Source organism: Pipistrellus hanaki (assembly GCF_964339955.1).
Source record: "Pipistrellus hanaki genome assembly, chromosome: 4".
NCBI lineage: Eukaryota > Metazoa > Chordata > Mammalia > Chiroptera > Vespertilionidae > Pipistrellus > Pipistrellus hanaki.
The window spans coordinates 32,997,268-33,020,777 of record NC_140506.1 but is presented as its reverse complement, the minus strand read 5'-3'; the positions used below and the strand labels follow the sequence as shown (position 1 = coordinate 33,020,777).

Below are 23,510 nucleotides of genomic sequence, written 5' to 3'. Positions count from 1 at the left end.
CATGTCTGTGTCCATTGGTTATGCTTATATGCATGCATACAAGTCCCCCAGCCACCTTCCCCGCCTTCCGAGGTTTGATGCTGTTCCATGCTTCTATGTCTCTGGATCTAACTTTTTTATTGATTTTTAGAAAGAAGAAGAGAGAGAGAGACATCAATTTGTTGTTCTACTTACTTACATATTAATTGGTTGAGTCTTGTAAGTGCCCTGATCCAGTATGGAACCTGCAACTTTGACTCATCAATATAATGCTCTAACCAAAAGAGATACCCAGCCAAGGCTGGCACTCTTTATTTATTTATTTTTTTAACCCTCACCCGAAAATATTTTTCCATTGATTTTTAGGGAGAGTGGAAGAGAGAGGAAAATACACAGAGACAAACATCAATGTGAGAGAGACGCATTGCTTGGTTGCCTCCTGCTAGTGTCCTGACCAGGGCCCTGGCAGGGGTGGAGCCTGCAACCCAGGTACATGCCCTTGACTGGATCAAACCCAGGGTCCTTTGGTCTGCAGGCACTGAGCCAAACCAGCCAGAGGAAGGCTAACACTCGTTAAAGCACTTTAAAAAAATGTATTATCGCCGAAACCGGTTTGGCTCAATGGATAGAGCGTCATCTTGGGGACTGAAGGGTCCCGGGTTCAATTCTGGTCAAGGGCATATCTTGGTTGCGGGCATATCCCCAGTAGGGGGTGTGCAAGAGGCAGCTAATCAATGACTCTCTCATTGATGTTTCTAATTCTGTATCTCTTTCCCTTCCTCTCTGTACAAAATCAATAAAATATATATTTTTTTAAAAAAATAAATAAATGTATTATCGGTTACCTATGGAGTGATTTTTATTTTTTTAAACATTTTTATTGATTTCAGAGAGGAAGGAAGAGGGAGAGAGAAAAACATCAATGATGAGAGTCATCGATTCCCCGCACACCCAACTGGTCATGCACGTTCCCCTCCTTCCCCCCAATCGAACCTGGGACCCTTCAGTCCGCAGACCAATGCTCTATTCACTGAGCCAAACGAGCTGGGGCGAGTGATTTTTATTGTACTGGTTTACTCATATTTTCTAAATCACCTGCAATGAACACTTAAAAAAAAAAATCTCACCTGAGAACTACTGATTTTAGAAAGAGAAACACTAATGTAAGAGAAACATCTATGTGGTTGCCTTCCATACGCGCTCTTAGGAGGGTAATCAACCCCCAAGCTAGGTCTGTGCCCCCCATACAGCAGCCTTTTGGTGAATGGGAGGCTGCTCCAGACCATCCGAGCCACTCCAGCCACTGCAATGAACACCAGTCTTAAAGAAAATGTACTGTTCAAAAACACCCTGGTAGAATCTACGAAGATATCAAAAAACGACATCGAAGAATTGAGAGACTACAGAACAAAACAAGAAAGATGGAGACCCCTGGGAGAAGGGGCGGGGGACGCTCCAGACCGCCGGTGGTCCCCGGGCCACCGTACTCTTCCGCTCCCAGAGGCCCCCGCGGCGGAAGTGGTCATTCTCCGCGGCACGCACCCACGCCGCGCACCGCGGCATCCCGGCCATGGCGATGGGGGGAGGCGGCGGCGGCGGCGTCCCGGAGCCGGAGGACTCGGTGCTGTTCCGGCGCGGCGCCGGCCAGGTGAGGACGCGGCCGGCTCCGCTTCCCGCAGGCGCCCCGTGCGGGCTCCCAAGGCCGGCCCCCGCGCTGCCTCCCCGGCCGCGGGGCAGGACCCGGCCGGTCCGTTTACTGCGGGACTGGGGGTCCGCCTAAACGTTTCTACATATTTTCCCTTTTGGGAACCAGCTCCTTCCCTGCTCAGCTTGGGCGCCTTGATGGCTTTGAGCCGAGGCCCTACCTTCACTTGATCGGACTTTGGTTGGTCCGTCCTGACTGGGGGCTGTGAGTGGAGGCAGGCCAGGGCGAAGCGGGGGGACCGGGTAGGAGTCTATTCAAATGATCCAGACGTAGATCAGGATGTTAGCAGAGTACTTGGATTTTAGGTTCATTTTGAAACCAAAGGCAACAGGTGTCGCCTATGGATTCAGTAGTGGAGATTTGAGAGAGAAAAAGTCAAGGATAACTTCAAGATTGTCCTGAACGGTTGAAATGATGGAGTTAGTTGCCTTTACGGATGAGCTGAGATGGGGAAGACTGAAAGTAGAGCAGGTTTATAAAACTGAAGATCAAAAATTCATTTTGAGTGAAACAGTGGCGATGAGATCTGATTGGTGGTGAGTCCAGGAGTGGGAGAAGAGAAATTCAAGGCAAATAGTTCAGGGAGTTTTATTCTAAATAGAAATTATAGAAATTGGCCAGTAGATTGAGGGGGAAGCGGGATAAAGAGGATTATTGTTTTCCTGTGTTATGGTTTGTTTTATTTTTATGATGGTAGGAACAGGTTTCAATATGTTTATGGGCTGATAGGAAAGATCCGGAAAGGAGGGGAAAATTGAGGATGCAGGAGAGAGAACTGCTGAAGTAGTGTTTCAGCGTAGGTAAGAGGGGATGGATTTGGCCTTTGTTGGGAATATTGACAGTTAATGTGGAGACAGTTATATAGGTACAGATCTGGTGGGAGACTGAAACTTTTCTTTGGATTGTTGCTGTTCTGTCAGTAAAAGAAGTATCAGCTAGGAGTGAGGACAGGGCAGATGTAATATATATATGAATTGTGATGAGTAGTGTTGGAGTGTATGCTGGGATACAAATCGCTGAGAATGAGGAGGTATGACCCAAGATAGCTGTAGACAATTGCAAAAAGAGGGATAGTAGACTCTGTTGACAGGATTTTTAAAGCTAGGGGTTTTAGTGAGGAAGGAAGGAGAATAATCTGGGAGTGGAAGTGAGGAGCAAGGAAGATTTCTTCCCCACCTTTGGTGTAGTGATTTCAGGGATATGAAGGAGAAAACATTTCAAGGAAAGTGGCATCCCCAGAGAAAGCCAGATTTTAGTTACAACAAGATGAAGAAAATATTCAGAGAAGAGGTTAAGGAGGGGTAGAAAGTTTGTTGGTTATTCAAAAGCGCACAGTGGAAGTGTTAGTAATTGAGAAGTAAGATGGCAGAACATGAGGAATAACTTTAGAAACCTTGGCTACTGGTAATGACCGAGAAACAAATATAATGGCAGCCCTAGTCTGTTTTGGTTGCTGTGTCACAAATTACTCAAAATTTAGTAGCTTGAAAATAATCTTTATATTATTTCTCATAGTTTCTGTGTGTTAGGAATTTGTGAAGGCCTTGATGGATATTTCCCCTTGAGATCTTTCATGTGGCTGCATCCACATAGTAACTGTAGCTACAATGGCTGAGTCCCTGCAACTAGGGACTGGCTGGCCATATTTTTTCTTATAGCCTCAGGGCTTCTATATGTGATCTCTGTGTTGGGCTGGTTTGAATTTCCTTAAGTCCCTTTATAGTTCTCTATCATCCATCATCTCCTGTCCCCAGACAACTCCTGATTCACTTTCTGTCACCATAGGTTAGCTTGCATTTTCTAATGTTTATTCTATATTTATTAATTCACTGTTCATGAGTATTGCGTTGTTTTCAGTTTGGGGCTGTTACAAATAGACCTGCCATGACTACTAACTTAGAAGACTATGTGAACATATGCTTTCATTTCTCTTGTGTAAATACCTGGGTCATTCATTATTTTAACTCTAAGAAACTGACAAACTTTTCAAAGTGGTTGTACATTTCAACTAGCAATGTATGAACATTTCATTTGCTTCACATCATTGCTAACACTTGGTATGGTCAGCCTTATGCTAATTTTAAACATTCTAATGTGTGGTAGCATCTTGTGGTTTTAATTAGCATTTCTCTGATGACTGTTGATGTTGGTCATCATTTTATGTGTTTATTTGCCATCCATGTCTTCTTTGGCAAAGTGTCTGTTCAGATGTTTTGTCCATTTTTAAAAAATATATTTTATTGATTTTTTTACAAAGAGGAAGAGAGAGGGATAGAGAGTTGGAAACATCAATGAGAGAAAATCATCCACCAGTTGCCTCCTGCACACCCCCTATTGGGGATGTGCCCTGCAACCAAGGTACATGTCCTTGACTGGAATCGAACCTGGGACCTTTCAGTCCACAGGCCAAGGCTCTATCCACTGAGCCAAACCGGTTTTGTCTGTTTTGCCCATTTTTGAATTGGTTTGTATGCTTTTTGTTGAGATTTGAGAGTTCTTCATATATGCTCGATATATAAAACCTTTATCAGATAAGTAATTCGCAAATTTTTTATCCCAATTTGTAGCTTGGTTTTTCAGTCTCTTAACAGTGTTTTTGAGCCCTAGCTGATTTTGCTCAGTGGATGGAACTTCTGGCCTTGAGTTTCCTCTTAATTATGGGTTGCTGCCGCAGGGCTGAGGTTTATGGTGAGATAAACCTACCTGCTTAGATATTGTTATTGGTGTGTGTTTTGTTTTTGTTTGTTTTTTTCATTTGCCCAATGTGGAGGAGTTGCTCAACTAATTTTTAGATTTTTTTCAGAGGAAATTGTTTCAGACAACTGTAGATTTATTGTGTTGGTGGGAGGAGGTGAATTAAGAATCTTCTGTATCTTCATCTTGGACTGCAGAAAATCCATTTCTTTCCATTTAAAACATGTTTGTGCTTCACATGTCAGTATTTTATTATATTTGTTTTACATTCTTTTTTGTTTTGTGTGTTTTTTTTAAATATATTTATTGATTTTTTACAGAGAGGAAGAGAGAAGGATAGAGAGTTAGAAACATCGATGAGAGAAAATCATCGACCAGCTGCCTCTTGTACACCCTCCACTGAGGATGTGCCCGCAACCAAGGTACATGCCCTTCACTGGAATCGAACCCGGGACCCTTCAGTCCGCAGGCCGACTCTCTATCCATTGAGCCAAACCAGTTTCGGCTCTTTTGTGTTTTAAATCACTGATTAGAACATCTGTCTTGGGAGCAGGCAGCATAATTTTATATACTTCTCAATGATAAATGCTTAGTAGGTAGTGGGTGCTCAAAAACATTTTTTTATTGAATTAAGTTTAAGTTCTAAGTACTCATTAAATTTAAATTCAAAAATAGAAATAAGTTTTAGGTCTTTTCCAGATTATTTAATATCATATTTTTCCCCACTAAAACTATGCCCTTTATCTACCTGCCTAGCCAAACTACACCATTTATCTGCTCTTAGACGAGATTGAAATGTGAGTTATTCTTGACCACCTCCACTTACGGTTGGTAGATAGGGATTAAATTGTAGAGCATTCACTTCATGGCATACCTCTTAGAACATTTACATATGTTTCGCTTTGGGGATAATGCTGCAAAATCTCTAAGCAGGTAGGTTTCTTGTGGTTATAGTTAGGATTTAAAGTACCCATTTTTTAGTTTAATTTTATGTTTAGTTTAAGTTTAGTCCAAGTTGCTCTTGGAATACTTTTTTAATGAAATCCATCCAAACATGAATTGTTTTTATTCTTTATCCTTCCCAGAGTGATGATTCTGACATTTGGGATGATACAGCACTAATAAAAGCATACGATAAAGCTGTGGCTTCATTTAAGGTATGAAATGTTTACATTTTTGTTTAGATCCTCATGTTAGTCACTTGGGAAAAATTGATTGATAACATTTACAGTAAAGTATTAAAGTATGTATTATTTAGTTCTAATTTTGAAGCTTAAAAGATAACATTGGTTAGTTAAATTAGATATTTTCCTTTAGAAGTTGGTAGGTAGCCTGTTTATATTTGAACCTTTTAAGAGAGGAGATTTAACTAGAATTTTAAATATTGGTTGCTTTTAATGTGTTTACATTGTATAAACATATGGAAGTCATTTAATTCAGATTAGTGGAAGGATAGTTTGAGTTTTAATTTTTAAACATTTAACAAGCTTTATTGAAATAATGGTGATAAATAGCAGTAGTGCAGTAATTAATACTTGTAGAGTGTATACAGTGTTTTAGGCACTTTTTAAAAAAATATATTTTATTGATTTTTTTACAGAGAGGAAGGGAGAGAGATAGAGAGCTAGAAACATCGATGGGAGAGAAACATCAACCAGTTGCCTCTTGCACACCCCCTACCGGGTATGTGCCCTCAACCAAGGTACATGCCCTTGACCAAAATGGAACCCGGGACCTTTCAGTCCGCAGACCAACGCTCTGCCACTGAGCCAAACCTGTTTCGGCTGTTTTAGGCACTTTTTAAACTGCTTTACATATGTTAAACTAATTTAATCTCCCCCAAATCCAATTAGTTGGGTTCCAAGTCAGGTGTTTCTGGTGGTTGGAATATATAGTCCTTTGGGGAGTGTAGTCTGTTTTTGTGGCCTACATAAAACATTTACACAGTTGTCCAACATCATTACTTGACTCACAGTCTGAGGTATTTGGTCTTATTGAGCACCATATGTGAGCCCTCTTAGTTCAGGCATAGCATAGGCTCATACATAACACCAAGTATAGAGTCCACTTCCTTCATGTAGTCATTCCTGTACCATAATGTAGAAAGATCAAACCTGTGTCATCTTTGAAGCTGAATTCTAAATTTGTCAGTAGCATGCTTTTCAGTATGCACTTAGACTAGAAGTACACTAACTTATGGTTACCATGTTAATTCTGTAAAGTGCAGATTAAAATGGGGCTCAAAGCCAATGGCGGTAGCTCAGTGGTTGAGCTTAGACCTGTGAACCAGGGCCCAGGTTGCAGGCTCAATCGCCAGTAGGGAGCTTACAAGAGGTAGCCAATTAATGATTCTCTCTCATCATTGATATTTCTTTCTCTCTCTCCCTCTTCATTCCTCTCTGAAATCAATAAAAATATATGAAAAATAAAATAAAATGGGGCTCGATGTGGGATTGGGTAGGTAATATTGCAGAGGGAAGTAGTCTGAATAGAGGAAAGGAACTGAGTTGAGGAAAAAATAGTTTACTTCTAGTTGTGTTGAGTTTGAGATAAATGGAAGATAAGAAATTGGTAATAGGAAATGTTGGATTGAGCTAAGGAGAAAGGTCAAAGAAAGATAATAGTTTTAAAAGTCTGTTTGCATAGTGCTTATTATTGAAATAATAGGAATAGTAGATGATCATAATCAGGTAAAGAAGGATGGCCAAATTTTGTTGGGATTGCCCAAGTTTAAGATTTGATCAGAGGAGAAATAAAAGCCCTACATTGGGGCCCTACATTGCTATGTCATCCAAACTGTCATGGATATAAAAAATAAAGATGATCAATAGTGTCTAATGTTACAAAAAGGTTGAGAGTGAGGAGACTTATTAAATGGGTGTTTTTTGTTCTCCCGAAAAAAACATTTCTTTATGAATCTTTAATTTATTGATTTTTAGAGAAACATCTATCTGTTGCTCCACTAATTTATGCATTCTTTCATTGCTTCTTCTGTGTGCCCTGACTGGAAATTGAGCCTACAACCTTGGTGTATCAGGATGACACTAACCAACTGAGCTACCCGCCTAGGCTGCTCATGAATCTTTTTTTTTTTTTTTAAATATATTTTATTGATTTTGTACAGAGAGGAAGGGAGAGGGATAGAGAGTTAGAAACATCGATGGGAGAGAGTCATCAATCAGCTGCCTCTTGCACACCCCAAACTGTGGATATGCCCACAACCAAGGCACATGCCCTTGACCGGAATCGAACCTGGGACCCTTCAGTCCCCAAGCCGACGCTCTATCCATCGAGCCAAACCGGTCTCGGCTGCTCATGAATCTTAACAGTTAACAGATCATCTGTCACGATCTGTCCACATGGTCTCAGCTGGAGTGGCTCACTTGGGAGTGAGGAATCAACTTTCATGATGGTTCACTCACATGTTTAGTGCTGCCTTCTGCTAGGGGCTCAGCCAGGGCAGTGTGCTGGGGGCCTCTGTTCTCTAAGCAAGTTCCTTCGCTGACAAAGGGGTTTTTAGAGCTGATTATTAGATATATGATGCCTGTAGCATATGAGATGGTGGAAATAGCAAGTAGAGGCTGTGTGGGGTTTATAATAACTGAATTGTGATTTTTTTTTCTGTATCATTTTGTAACATGCACATTTCTATTCTTATTTTCATAGCATGCTCTAAAGAATGGTGACATTTCTGAAGCTTCAAATAAACCAAAAGGCACCCCTAAAAGAAAAGCTGCTAAGAAGAAGAGAAGCCAAAAAAAGAACACCACCACTCCCTCAAAGCAGGTTATTTTTTAAATATTGAGATTTAACTTCAGAGATTTTCTTCATACCATTCTTATTAAATAGAGTGTAAAATAGCTTTAACTTAAGTGATTAGTGCAGTGTTTTCCATTGGCATGTAATTATAACATTTCTTAAACTTTCTATTGTTTAGGAACATGCCTGTCAATTAAAGTATAAGGACTTAGGTGGGACTGATTAATACTAAATTCAGGACAATGTTCACTTTCTATGGGAAGGAGAGGGTGGAAGGCAGTGCTGTTTGAGAGGAATGCCTGAGGGCCCTAAACTGAATTGGCAGTATTTTACTTTTTAAACTGAGAGGTGGCTATTCTTTTTTCCCCTTCAAAAATCCTAAACCTATTAATACTCAGAATATTTTTTAAGCATTTGCTGTATGTCAGCCCAGAGGTGCTGGACACTTTACACATTCCCTCCTTTCTATTCTTCGCAACAAATAAATGAGTTGAGGTAGGTTATATTACGTCCACTTAACAGATGAGGAAAATAATATTCAAAGAGATTAAAAAACTTGTCCATGATTATAAAAATGGCAGAATTTATATTATATGACAGGATTACATCATATTTATATTGGAATTCACATTTATGTGTTTTGGGCTCCAAGTCTTTTTCAGTGTTTCATTCTGCCTTCCAGATCAGTTAACTGGAGACTACCTCCATCCCCGATTTTACCCCACCCAAACAAGAAAATAGTTTACCCTCTTTAAAAGAAATGTGTTTATGTGTATCTTTTTTGTTTTTGTAGTGGAAAGTTGGTGACAAATGTTCGGCCATTTGGTCAGAAGATGGCTGCATTTACCCAGCTACCATTGCTTCAGTTGATTTTAAGAGAGAAACCTGTGTTGTGGTTTACACTGGATATGGAAATAGAGAAGAGCAAAATCTGTCTGATCTTCTTTCTCTAACATCTGATGTATCTAGTAATATAGAACAGAATGCTCAAGAGGTAAGGATACAAAAAATAAAGTTCTTGAAAGTAGAGACGAGATGAGAAACAACATGATATAACAACTTGTCAGTTTGATCCACTGAGGCATTACATTTTTCTTAATGAAACCTATATAACAGCAATATGTATTTTTTTTCTTTTTTAAAGAATGAAAGTCAAATTTCAACAGATGAAAGTGAGAACTCCTCCAGGTCCCATGGAAACAAACCAAATAACATCAAGTCAAGAGCTGCTCCATGGAACTATTTTCTCCCTCCACCACCCCCCATGCCAAGATCAGGACAGGGTCCAGGAAAGGTAATTTTTTACACGGAAAAGATTTCCCAGAAAATCTATGTTAATAAAAGGGTAATATGCTAATTAGACCAGATATCCTTCTAGACAAAACCATGGTAGTGGGCTGAGGCAAAGGCAGTTAGGGGCTATCAGGCTAGCAGGGGAGAGCAGTTAGGGATTAGGCAAGTGCTTAGGAGCCAGTGGTCCTGGATTGCGAGAGAGATGTCTGACTGCCGGTTTAGGCCCGATCCCTCACAGACAACTCAGCAGTTGGACATCCTCCGAGGAGTCCCAGATTGGAGAGGGTGAAGGCCAGGCTACGGGATCTTCCCTACTGTGCCCTCCCCTCCCCCTGGCACAAATTTTGTGCATCAGGCCTCTAGTAGTTAATAATATTGAAACATTCAACAAATATTCAAACCTTCCATTAGGAGAATTGCAGATTTTCCCATGAAACTTGTGGCTTTCGGTAGGTGTTAATAAATACACACTTGAGAATTCTTCAGGGAGAAAATATGATAGTAATGCAGAATACTTTATAATGAAAAGCTTTTCCAACTACTTTTATGGAGTATTAGGTATTAGACTAATATAGTGAAATTAAGTTAGAAAGTTTGACATTTTATCAGCTGACTGTCCTCAGTTACCCAAGTCACTTTTGTATAATATGTAAAAACTAGTGGCCCAATGCTCGAAATTCATGCAAGGGGAGGAGGGTGTTCCTTAGCCTGGCCTGCGCCTCTCCAATCTGGGAACCCTCGAAGGATGTCCTACTGCTGGTTTACAGGAATCGGGCCTAAACTGACAGTCGGACATCCCTCTCACAATCCAGGACTGCTGACTCCAGCTGCTCACCTGCCTGCCTGATTGCCCCTAACCACTCTGCCTGTCAGCCTGCTCACCCCCAATTGCCCCCTCCCCCTTGCTGGTCTACTCACTCCAAACTGCTCCCTCCACTGTCCTGATCACCTCCAACTGACCCCCAATGACTACCTGCTCGCCTCCAACTGGCCCCTCTGCTAGTCTGCTTATCCCCCAATGGCTCTGCCCCCCACCAGCCTGATCACCCACAACTGTCTTCCCATCCTGGCCTGATTACCTCCCAGCCCTTCCTTTTTTTCTCAGTGCCTCCTTGAGTGGAGGCCAGGGCTAGCTGGAAGCATGTATCTGGGATTGATTTATCTACTACAATTGAAACTTTGTAGCCTTGAGCAGAGGCCAAGACCAGCCAGGGCTGGCAGGAAGCTTGGCTTCCTCCATCACTGGGGCAACCCAAGCATCCTGCTCGCTCCAGCTCTGTGGCCACCGCCATCTTTAGTTAGGTAATTTGCATACTCACTCTAATTGGCTGGTGGGCATAGTGGAGGTATGGTCAATTTGCATGTTTCTCTTTTATTCGATAGGATTGGAAGAGAGTACAGTATTTACATCTACCTCAGGGCATCCTAAGGAGCTGCCAAACTGTTAGAGTAATTGTAAATATTGTTTTCCTTTATGCTTCTTTTGGTTATAAGTAACAAATCAACTTTAAAAAAGATTTATTTTAGGTTATATTGCAGAACCCAAGTATGTCCCTGTCTCGTTTTGTATTAAGCAGTGATTTCCTTGGAGGTTATGGCACTGAGGAAATAATATAATTTTAAAAATAAAGATATCAAGTATGATTTATTAAAACTTTTCCTGCCCTGACTGGTTTGGCTCAGTGGATAGAAGAGTCCCAGGTTCAATTCCAGTCAAGGGCATGTACCTTGGTTGCAGGCACATCTCCAGTTGGGGGTGTGCAAGAGGCACCTGGTTGATGTTTCTGTTTATCCCTCTCCCTTCCTCTTTGTAAAAAATAAATAAAATATATTTAAAAACAAAACCAAAAAACTTTTCCTTAACATTTTCTTCAAGATCTTTCTTTCTTTTTTAATCCTCACCTAAGGCATGAGAATATTTTTTCCATTGATTTTTAGAAAGAATGGAAAACAGTGGGGAGGGAGAGAGAGAGACATTGATGTGAGAGAGAGACAGCTATAGCAGGTACATGCCCTTGACCAGAAATCAACCTGAGACCCTCTGGCACGTGGACTAATGCTTTAACCATTGAACCAGGCCTGCAAGGCTTTTCTTGAAATTTACATAATATTACAGTTTCTAGAATGATCAAATCAATATATGTGTGTATCTATATATCAATGTGTATCATACTTCTTTGATCTTAGGGGCCTGATTTTCCTTGTTGAATGAGAGATTTACTAATTTTTACAATATATGCTCTAAATTAGCATATGTAACTACTAAAAGGACATAAATAAAAATGATTATACAATCTACATAATGAAATTGTTGGATATATTGTTTTATGATTGAAATATCTTGCTAAAAACACTACCTCTTGATTTATAAGGTAATTAAAATACTTTCTTTCTTTGATTTGACTCCCTGAATCTCTATACAAAGGAAATGAGAAAAATCTGGATTGAGTTTATTTGACTTCCGCATTTGATACAAGCATTCCTATTTAATCTTTTACTTGTTATTTAAGTTCTTTTGACATTAAATATTTTTTCCTCTTTTCATATTGAAGTTAGTAAATTAATCTTTCTTTGAAATACTTTTGCAGCCAGGTCTAAAATTTAATGGCCCACCACCACCACCACCACCACCTCCACCACCACCACCCTTCCTATCATGCTGGCTGCCTCCGTTTCCTTCTGGACCACCAGTAAGTACAAAACAATTTAGATGAAACTTTGCTTTCATACATAGGTTCTAATGGGTAAAAATTTGAACCAAACCTCAGGGGGTTTTTGTTTTGTTTTGTTTTTATCCTCATCTGAAGATATATTTAATGATTTTGAGAGAGAGAAAGGGTGAGACAGAAGAAACATGGATATGAGAGAGAGACATCAATTTTGATTTTGATCCTTGGACCAGGGATCAAACCTGAAACCAAGGTATGTATCTTGACCAGAAATGAAGTGTGCAACCTTTTCTTAAAAAGTACTTTTATTGGTTTCAGAGAGGGAGAGAGAAATAAAAACATCAGTGATGAGAGAGAATCATTGATTGGCTGTCTCCTACTGGGGATTGAGCCCACGACCCGGGCATGTGCCTTTGACTGGAATCAAACCCAGGACCCTTCTGTCCCCAGGCCAATGCTCTTATTCACTGAACCAAACCAGCTAGGGCAAGTTTGCAACCATTTTTTTAGTGTATGGAATGATGCTCCAACCAACAGAGCCATCTGGCCAGGATGGGTTTTTATTTGTTTTTTAAAAATTTTATTTATTTATTTATATATATTTTTTAAATATATTTTATTGATTTTGTACAGATAGGAAGGGAGAGAGATAGAGAGTTAGAAACATCGATGAGAGAGAGTCATCGATCAGCTGCCTCTTGCACACCCCCTACTGGGGATATGCCCGCAACCAAGGTACATGCCCTTGACCGGAATCGAACCCGGGACCCTTCAGTCCCCAAGCCGATGCTCTATCCATTGAGCCAAACTGGTTTCGGCTGTTTTTTTAAAAATTTTAAATATATTTTATTGATTTTTTTACGGAGAGAAAGGGTGAGGGATAGAGAGTTAGAGACATTGATGAGAGGGAAACATCGATCAGCTGCCTTCTACACGCCCCCTACTGGGGATGTGCCCATAAGCAAGGTACATGCCCTTGACCAGAATCGAACTTGGGACCCTTCAGTTCGTTGGTTTAAAGTCTGACATTGAAGGAAGTCAACCAGTAACAACAATAAAATTAAATTGAACAACAATAAAAAATTTAAAAAGTCACATAAAATGTTTAAACATCTTCATTTGATTAGATATATTTTTAGATGTATTAGAGCTTCAGGCTGATGCTCTGTCCACTGAGCCACACCAGTTAGGACTGTTTTTAATTTTTAATGCCCTTCTCTACCAGACTGATTCATTTCTTTTATTGCCCGAGCTCATAGCCCTATATTGCCTGCTTCCTTCCTGGTAGAAATTGTATCCCTTATTCTATAGTAGTTCCTGTTTGGAAGAATTTAAGTATACTGCACACAGGGATTTATGTGTCTCCTTTCCAGGTGTGCTTGGATGTTTGCTTGTGATCAAGTAGACTATTTGGATATCTACTGGTAGACTTTTAGATAACAACAGTAGCCTAGACACTTTTTGGCCAATTGTGTGTGTTGGGATAGGGACAGTGCAGATATTCACCCAACACCTTTATTTCAATACTCTTGGGGTGTTTTTTAAAGGAAAACCATCAAAGTATTTATGTTTGGTATTTTACCCATAGTTTCATAAAGGACCAGAAAAATACATCTAATCAAATCAAGATGTTTAAACATTTTATGTGACCTATTGTTTTTTTATTGTTGTTCAATTTAATTTTGTTGTTATTGATTGACTTTCTTCAAATGTCAGATTTTTAAAATTTTTAATAGATAACTTTAGGGAAAGATAGAGTTAACATCCAGCACTATCTCCATAAAATGAATCTCCAGATTTCACATTTTTGTTTACTAACTTTAAAGTATATTTTTCTTCATTTCCAGATAATTCCCCCACCTCCTCCAACATGTCCAGATTCTCATGATGATGCTGATGCTTTGGGAAGTATGTTAATCTCTTGGTACATGAGTGGCTATCACACTGGTTACTATATGGTAAGTGATCATTCAACATTTTTTCCCGACATTTTGTGGTTGTGACTTAATTATAATATGTTTGTGACTAAAAAGGTAATTTGTTAAATTAGATCCTAAGGGTTTAAAACTACCTTAAAGTTTAAAAAATACAACTATTTGCCTCAGGCTTAAATTACTCTTCTATTGTCTCCATTTAATGTCATTATAGTGCAGTTAAAAATCTTTCATGTGCCCAGCCAGTGTTGCTCCTGGTCAGGGTACATGCCTGGGTTTTGGGCTCAATCACTATGGGGGACATACAGCGATCAGTAATTTTCTATCATCATTGATGTTTCTCTCTCTCTCTTCCTCTGAAATCAGTAAAAATATATCTAAATATATATACTAGAGGTCTGGTTCATGAAATTCGTGCACAGAGTGGAGTGTCCCTCATCCCAGCCTGCACCATTTCCAATCTGGGACCCCTCGAGGGATGTCCAACTACCCTCTCACAATCCAGGACTGCTGGCTCCCAACCACTCGCCTGCCTGCCAGCCTGATCACCCCCTAACAACTGCCCTGCCAGCCTGATTGACACCTAACTGTTCCCCTGCCAGACTGATTGCTCCCAACTGCCCTCCCTTGCTGGCCCAGACACCCCTAACTGCCCTCCCTGCATGCCTTGTCCCCCCCAACTGTCCTCCCCAAAAGGCCTGATCCCCCCCAACTGCCCTCCCCTGAAGGCCTGATTGCCCCCAACTGTCCTTCCCTGAAGGCCTGATCTCCCCCAACTGCCCTCCCCTGAAGGCCTGATTGCCCCCAACTGTCCTCCCCTACAGGCCTGATCCCCCACAACTGCCCTCCCTTTCAGGCCTGGTTATCCCCAACTGCCCTCCCCTGCTGGCCTGGTTGCCCCCAACTGCCCTCCCTTGCAGGCCTGGTCCCTCCCAACTGCCCTCCCCTGCAGGCCTGATCTCTCACAACTGCTCTCTCCTGCTGGCCATCTTGTGGTGGCCATCTTGTATCCACATGGGGGTGGCCATCTTTGACTACATGGGGGCGGCCATCTTATGTGTTGGAGTGATGGTCAGTTTGCATATTAGGCTTTTATTATAAAGGATATTTTTAAATGTTTTATGTTATTACATTATTTTGATTATACATTTTCTAATTTGATGACACACTTTCTAAATTACTTTTCAGTCTCATTATTCTTTCTGTTTTAGGCAGAGGAATTTGGTTAATCCTCATCTGAGGATATTTTTTCCATAGATTTTTTAGAGAGTGGAATCAAAGGGTTAGGGGAAGAGAAACATTGATGTGAGAGAGACACATTGACTAGTTACCTTACACACACACACACACACACACACACACACACACATATGCACCCTAACCAGGGCCAGGGATTGAACCTGCAACCCAGGTATGTGCCCTTGATTAGAAATCAAACCAACTTTGGATCAAGGGCAAGTACTCTACTGACCCATACTGGCCATGGCTCTGATCACTTTTAAAGAGCATTATAAGGCTATAAACTTATTTTTCAATATCATTTTGTTAAATAGAATTAGTAAAATGTCTTACATGAAACAGAATGTTTATTCATATCTGTATGCTATTCTTTTAAATTTTTTAATTTTTCTTACAGGGTTTCAAACAAAATCAAAAAGAAGGAAGGTGCTCACATTTTAATTAAGGAGTAAGTATGCCATTATTATAGAAGACAATCTTTTGTGAAATTTTTAAAGTTTGTGGAAAACATATTTTTAAAATATGAAATTGTTAAAATCTGGAAACGTTAATATAAAACAACGTTGAAGCCATTTGATGCCAAAGCTATTTGATAAGAGCTTTATCTATATCCCCTCTAGAATTATGATGATACCAAGATATCTATCATCTCATCAAATACTTGTTGGTTGGTGGTGTGGAAAGAAAAACCTACTTGTCCTAGCCAGTTTGGTTCTGTAGACAGAGCACTGACAGGTCCCAGGTTTGATTTTGGTCAATGGCATGAGCCCAGATTGTAGGCTTGATCCCCAGTAGGGGGCATGCGGGAGGCAGCCAACCAGTGATTCTCATCATTGATGTTTCTCGCTCTCCTCTCTGAAATCAATAAAAATATATTTTAAAAAAGAATAACATACTTTTCAATAAAGAGATCCTTACAATCAGTGGTAAAACTGCTTCCTTATGGTCAGACAGCCAGATGTACCTTTTAAAAATATATTTTTATTGATTTCAGAGAAGAAGGGAGAGGGAGAGATAGAAATATCAATGATGGGAGAGAATCACTGATTGGCTGCCTTCTGAACACCCCTTACTGGGGATCAAGTCCACAACCCAGCATATACCTTTGACTGGAATTGAACCTAGAGCCCTTCAGTTCACAGGCTGCTGTTCTATCCATTGAACCAAACCACTAGGGCTGTATTTTTTTCACATATTACTTTACAGTTTTGGTTCATATTCATCTATATTTTGATGTGGATGCCATTATTTCGTGTGTGAGTGTGTGTGTGTGTGTGTGTGTGTGTGTGTGTGCGCGCACGCGCACACGCGCATACTTAACATTACATTTTTTTACATTTTTATTTATTTAATTGAAAAAGACCAAAATACTGATTTGTTGTTCCACCCATTTATGCATTCATTAGTTGGTTCTTGGATGTGCCCTCAAGATTGAACCCACAACCTTGGCATATTGGGACTGTGCCCTCACGAAGTGAGCTACCCAGTCAGGGCCAACATCACCTTTTTTATTTTTTAAGAATTTATATTGACTTTTAGAAAAGGGAGAGGGAGAGAGAGAGAGAAACATTGATGTGAGAGTGACACATCAATCCACTGCCTCCTGCATGCCCCCTACCAGGGATGGAGGCTGTCAATAGGTTATGCCACTGTTCCTTCAATTTAGCATTCTGGATAACGCTGCAGTAAGTACCGTACTTCCTTATGTGTAGTGATTTGATTCTACTCTGTCATAGCCTTAAGGTAAACTTCTGTGTTGTGGCTATTTGATAAAAGTTGTGGATATTATTTTGATTTTTGGTAGATGTTTTCATGTTCCCTTGAAAAGCAAATTTTGAAAACCATGTTTTCTTTTGATTTTCAAAATGGGAGGTGCAATTCTGGGAGGGGTATTTTTTAAATTTCATAAATCACATTTGAAAGTAAAATTACTCAGGGAGGTAAAGAGGAGGAACATCTGTAGTAATTTCAACAATAAAATTAATATATCAATAGAATTAAAAATAAATTATAATTACCTATATTTCATTCTTTGATTGAAGTCATTTTTCATTTCATTGACGTTCTTCTTTAGCTAGGTTATTGAGCCAAGTCTAAAAGGATGAAGAGAAAAATTAGGTAGGGGATAAAATGGGTTAAAGTCTTCTATACAGAAAGTATATGAAGCATTGTATATTTCAAGGCCCAAGGTAGCTCAAATGCCTTACCTCTGTTCCTAATGCCATTTGTATAATTTTCCCTCTTTGAATCTGCTCTCTACTTGTTTCTATTACATATCTTTCCTCATTATGTTATCTTTATGTTTATATACTTGTCATTCCTCTGTCATTAGAGGCAAGGCACTACATCTCATTCTTTATGTCTATATAATTGGCACAGTTTTTTGCTTAAAGAGCATAGGATGGAGGGAATATACAAAAAGAGAGAAATGGTAAATGGAGGAAAGATTTCCAAGTTGTTTTCAGATCACATCTTTCACCCATCATGAAAAATTAAATATAAACTCTGCTTTTTGTTAGCTTTAAAGAAGACTTTTCTTTAACAAATTCTACAAGTAGATTAATGGTTTTGAAAGTTAATTGTAAGGGAATATATGTTACATTTTGAAGATTCAAAAATTGGAATAGCTTTTGGATAAACTAATTTTTGAGATTTGAAATTTTGATTTTTTTCATTACTAGTTAATGTGTGATATAACGTGACCTTCCACATTTTAAAATGGTATATAATTGTGAGTTGAGCTATAGCCCATTTTAAATAAAACAAGTTCTTGGTTTCCAGGCAAAAGACAAAGGTGAAACAGTATATCTGAGTATTATTGAATCTTTGTGTTTACATAAAGACTTCTGGTTAAGAGTAAAAAAAAATCTTATTTTATAAATCTTGGTTTCAGTACTCTCAGGTATCTATTTGTGTTTTTATTGTACAGGAAACTAGAAACTGCTATGTGAAATTTTTCTCTAATATTAGCTTTTTTTTATCACTACTGGGTGTGCTAGATATAGATATTTCATTTAATCCATATAGCACAATCGAGTTAGATATTATAATTATTTCCATTTTACACAGATGAGAAAGGCTCATAGAGGTGAATGATTTGCTGTGGGCCACACAGCAAATGATGGAACTCTGAATTCTCTACTCAGCTCTCAGTCCCCTACCATCTCCACACCAGCAACTGTTTTTTCCAGGCTTTGTGGAATTTTGTCCTATATATACATAATTTAGGATTTGGTCAAGGACCTAAATGGAAATTCTATACAAATTTCTGGAGGTCCTTCTCTTCAAATCACTTTTTAGACTTGCCTCTTCAAATTCCAGCTGCCTTATTCCAAGACCCAAACTACAATCTATTTCTTCCACCTAAGAAGAACAATACTCTTGACTCAAGTTTCACTTTCCATGCTGCAGTTTGAAAATTGTGTCCAGCCATAAAAGAGGTGAAAGTGAAGTTCACCGTATTTGATTCCCTTTCTCAAGGAGTTTAGCCCTATACACTGTATTGTCCAGTGCCTGAAAACAGTGTGTCATACATGGTAGGGCAAAACGAGGTGTACCGTTGTGAAATGCAAAAGTTTATTCTTATATTATTATTTTCTATACAAACAACTGTAAACCTACTTTTGCCCCAACCTGTATATTGTGCCGACTTTTATAATCTGGCAGGAAAACAAGTACACTACCAGCTATTCCTATTATTTTTAAACGATAAATTTTCAATTGTTGCATGTTTTCTGAAAGTTTAGTATTGCAGCAATTTTCAATATTTTCCATCTTGTGGAACACTTTAATTACTAAAATTTTGAAACACATCAAAAAATGTATTTTTTGCAGATCTGACAAAGTAGATATAATTTTTATTCATTCACACTAGATGGCTATTATGTTAGCTGATGTGATTTTTTTTTTAATTATTATTATCATCACCTAACGAAAAGAGGTCAGTGCACCTGACTACTCAGGTGTTGAATGTTTTAAAAATTCTTGCAGCAAAATGGTCGCAAAAATCACTGGTCTATTGTATTTGTGATGGTTTAAAAAAATGTACTAAACAACATTACATCTATATCTCTCAAGTATGTAGGATCAGTATATCACATTTGAGATTATTATATACATATATGGCAATAATCTACTTTTAGCTTTTTTCTTTTTTAAAAATAATAATCACCTGAGGATATTTTTCCATTGATTTTTAGAAAGTGGAAGGAAGAGGGTAGACAAAGAAAAACACCAATGAGAGAGAGACACGTTGATTGGTTGCCTCCTGCATGCCCCGACCAGGGCCAGGAGCCTGCAGCCAAGGTACATGCCCTTGATCGGAATCAAGCCCGGGACCCTTTAATCCCCAGGCCGATGCTCTATCTAGGGGTGTCGAACTCAATCAGAGAAGGGGGCAAAATCTAAAATAATCCAGCCTAAATCGCAGGCCGAATGGTTTACTGAACAGTCATAAACTGACAATGTCATAAACTGACAGCGGAGTGCAGTGATGACAGCGCGGTGCGGGCCACATTGCAAGGCCTGGCGGGCTGGATTTGGCCCGCGGGCCTTGTGTTTGACACATGTGCTCCACTGAGCAAACCAGTTTGGCTTTTTTTTTTTTTTTTTTTTTTTTTTTTTTTTACACTGTTTTGTAGAATTACTTTGTATATTGATTAATTTTTAAGTTTGGTCTTCAAATTCTAAGTAGTTCTATAGAGCATCATATGTTGTCATAGTGCTTCCTCAAAAGAATAAACTAGTTAATAATGCCCTCATTTCTTCATACCTGTCTAATTGTTAAGAGTATCTACTTGTTATAGTTCAAGAATTATTCTTCGTTGATACTCTTTTTTATAAAAAAATTTTAAAATTTGAACTAATATTCAATTTATTCTTGTAATCCTTTTAACTACATTGTTGCTTGTTATATGTAGCATTCTTGACATGAAGATATACTTAAATGAAAATAAGACACAGAGCTATGTATATCATACTGCCTGCTATTTGTATAACCATATATTTACATACATGTATATGCATTGATGATCATCTCAGAGTGATACTTTAGTTACCTTTGGAGAGGAGAAGACAAAGCCATGTGAGGGAGACTTCACAGTGTACCCTTTTGTATTTTTGTGCTGTGAGCATTTAATGACCATAAAAAATAACACATAATTAAAATATATGTGATAAGATGTATGTTTTAAACTTTTAATTTTTTATTTTTATAGGTAATTATACAGTATTCCTTAAGAAGTAAGTGCTTTTTCCTCATTATTTCTTGTTTATATTTAGATGTATATGTATTCCATATCAGTGTATATAACTTTTGTTTTAAATAACTGTAGGATATTCTTATGTATAAATGTATATCATGCTTATTTAATTGAACTCTTATGCATGGAAGTTTAGACTGTTTGCAATCATTTGCTGTTTAATATATAGTCATTCTTTTATACAATTCTTTTTGTAGATGAGTACATTTCTAAAATTATCTAAGTAATAGAACTTCTGGGATTGAAGAGGATATGCATTTGTAATTTTAATCAATTTTTGTTAAAATGCTCTCAGTAGAAATTGTTAATTTATATTCCCATCAACATTGTTTGAGAGTTCCTGTTTCCCACAGCCAATCCAGTAATTTATCAAACCTTTAGGTCTTTGTCAATCTAATAGTTGAAAATGATTGTCTTATTATATTTATAATTATTTTATTGTGAAGTTTAGCACCTTTTTATGTGTTTGAGAGCTATGTATCTTTTCTGAAAACTTGATGAACATCACTTTTACACACTTTTCAACTTGGATATGTCTTTCCTTTTGATTTGCAAGAATTCTTTGTAATGGTAACCATCCCTTGTGATATGAGTTGTAGGTACTTTTTTCTACAACTAGTTTGTCATCTTGCTTGACCTTGCTCATAGTAATAGCAGTTTTCATTTTGATAGCAATGTTTGCTTTTTATGTAGTCATACTATTTTATTTTCATATAGTCAGATTCATTCCTTCTTTATGGCTTTTAGATTTTCTACTGTTTTGTTTCATTTTTTCCTGTGTCTATATATTATTCCCCTATTGCATTTTAAATATTTATATTTGCTCTCTTCCAAATTTTGCTTATAAAGTTTTATCTACTGTAAATCCTCCTTATTCATAGATTCTGGATTTGCAAATTTGCCTACTTGCTAAAATTTATCAGTATTTGAGGCACTTTTGCTATAATTCATGGACAGGCGCAGAAAGGTGAAAAATTTGAGTCCTGAGAACACCTGACATAGATGTTCTCAGCTGACCCTGAGCAATGCTGTTCTCTTGTTTCAGTACTCATAGTATACATGTGTCCTTTTCACAATCTTAGTGCTACATTTTTGTGCCTTTTGATTTCATGCTTTAAAATGTTCCTCAAGCATTATGCAGAAGGGTTATCTAGTGTTTCCCGAGTGCAAGAACTCTGATGTGCCTTGCAGCGAAAATACATGTTAGTTAAGCTTCATTCTGGGCATGAGATACAGTGCTGTTGGCCGTGAGTTCAGTGTTAATGCATCAATATTATTTATTAATAATGTGTTTCAATGGAAACACAAAAAACAAGGTTATTTATCGATTGATTAAAATGTTATCAGAGACTTGCAGGAACTTAGCCCAGTATTTCTTCTAGGAGTGATGGCCTTGTATTTATAAATTCCATGTTTGTGGTGACTTTACAGAACATAATTTCTGTGAATAACAAGTCACCTGTATTTCCTTTTAACTCATTTTACAGACAGTATACAGGAGCATAAAGAGATGTGATAAATAACTGTTAGTAATTTCAATGAGAATTCAAGTACAGCAACTCCAAATTGTCTCTAACACATGATTTTGATCGTCTTATAATGTAAAATATATATATATATATATATATATATATATATATATATTCCCATTTACTCTTCCAAATGAATTTCACAATTAGCCTATTTAACTATTCCATAAAGATAGAAATTAGTATTAGCATATATTTATTCTAGTTTCATTTACCTTGATGAGTGTATTGCTCTCCATTTCCTCTCTCCTTTATGATTTTATAAGAAAACAGGTTTTTAAGTTTCATAATTATATCTAGGCTTTTTTTCTTTCAAATTAAGGTGCAGCTCTCTCCCAAGGAGAAGGGTGTTTTGATATGCCCTGGTCGATGTGAACAGTTTCATCTTTTCTTCATGAGCACTTGGTTGAATGGCACAATCTTCTATATTTACCTTTGTTGTGTGTGACTTGTGCTTAAGTAACCAGCCAGGTATTTGTAGGGAATAACCAGTTTGAATAACTGAACAATGGAAATGTGAGTAATTAAAAGAAACTCAAGGTCACATATAGTGCAGAAAAGTCAATCTGTCAACACATTTGTATATTGTAACTTTCTTAGTATGTTAAGCTTTTTACTGATGCCTTTAAAAATAAATGATAAATATTTTTTAATCTTGACTATCTGAATATTTTTCTTTGGAATACATATGGTTATGGGTAGAGTCTATAGAAAGAAAACTACTCAGGGTAAAGGGGTAGTATTATAAAGATACAACCAGTTACAAAACAATGTTAATGAGAATCCATGGTTAAGAAACCCTCGCTGAAGCTGAGTGGCACAAGGACTGGGCCCCACCAATCAGGAACCAAAGCTGTATTGTCTTTTGAAAGTCATGTTCTTATTTTCCTCCTTGCACATGTTATTTTCCTCCTTGCACCTTCTCCTGTCTTTCTGGCCCTCCCTCTTCTCACCTCCAGATGCTCATCATGCACACACCTGAAATGGTTGACCAAGCTATTCTCTCTTCATCTCCACCTCGTAGTTCCATCTCTCATTCATTTCACTCTATATATCTCTCTCTCTCCATTCAAATTCTTAGATCATATTGTTAAAGTTTAGTGTCCATGGGACCTGGGATATTTTCTAGTCTGTTTAGCTGCAGAAGATATTAATATATAAATGCTATTTCTTTCTGAGGTTTTTTTTTTTTTAATTTAAAAATACTTTTGTATTTCTTTCTGAGGTTTTACATGGGGAAACCAAATATGGCCCGCATATCAGTACATATTTTTTGAATAAATGAATATTCATTGTGTGTAAGTAAACTTTGCAAAATGGGTGGTTCTATGTATGGCTTACGCTTTCTATACAGGTTAAGTGGCGTTTTAAGTTTTTTTTTCTTTTAAAAATGTATTTTTATTTATTTTAGAAAGGAAGGGAGAGGAGAGAGAGAGAAACATCAATGA

General features: G+C 38.1%; 2 protein-coding genes across 6 annotated transcripts in view; one reads left to right on the top strand and one right to left on the bottom strand.

Annotated features, from left to right (window-relative positions):
* The first annotated feature begins 1,458 nt into the window (after nucleotides 1–1,458).
* LOC311621370 (survival of motor neuron protein) lies at nucleotides 1,459–22,719 on the top strand. Of its 4 annotated transcripts, XM_084881367.1 has the most exons (11): nucleotides 1,459–1,627; nucleotides 4,699–4,800; nucleotides 5,464–5,535; nucleotides 8,045–8,164; nucleotides 8,931–9,131; nucleotides 9,282–9,431; nucleotides 12,019–12,120; nucleotides 13,947–14,057; nucleotides 15,670–15,720; nucleotides 20,489–20,513; nucleotides 22,385–22,719. In XM_084881367.1, the coding sequence occupies exons 1-9, from the start codon at nucleotides 1,550–1,552 to the stop codon at nucleotides 15,715–15,717; spliced, it is 984 nt and encodes a 327-aa protein (XP_084737493.1). In that variant the 5' UTR covers nucleotides 1,459–1,549; the 3' UTR covers nucleotides 15,718–15,720; nucleotides 20,489–20,513; nucleotides 22,385–22,719. The 4 variants fall into 4 exon arrangements, with proteins under 4 accessions (XP_084737493.1, XP_084737491.1, XP_084737492.1 ...); XM_084881365.1 differs by lacking the exon at nucleotides 4,699–4,800 and having other exon boundaries at nucleotides 1,479–1,627; XM_084881364.1 differs by lacking the exon at nucleotides 20,489–20,513 and having other exon boundaries at nucleotides 1,482–1,627; nucleotides 15,670–15,724; nucleotides 22,363–22,719.
* The window catches only part of NAIP (NLR family apoptosis inhibitory protein), a 42,023-nt gene continuing 34,240 nt past the window's right edge, over nucleotides 15,728–23,510 (bottom strand). For both annotated transcript variants that reach the window (XM_084881363.1, XM_084881362.1), the window contains one exon: nucleotides 15,728–17,365. In XM_084881363.1, the coding sequence (XP_084737489.1) occupies nucleotides 17,352–17,365 (14 nt within the window). In that variant the 3' untranslated portion in view covers nucleotides 15,728–17,351. The remainder of the gene's footprint in view (nucleotides 17,366–23,510) is intronic.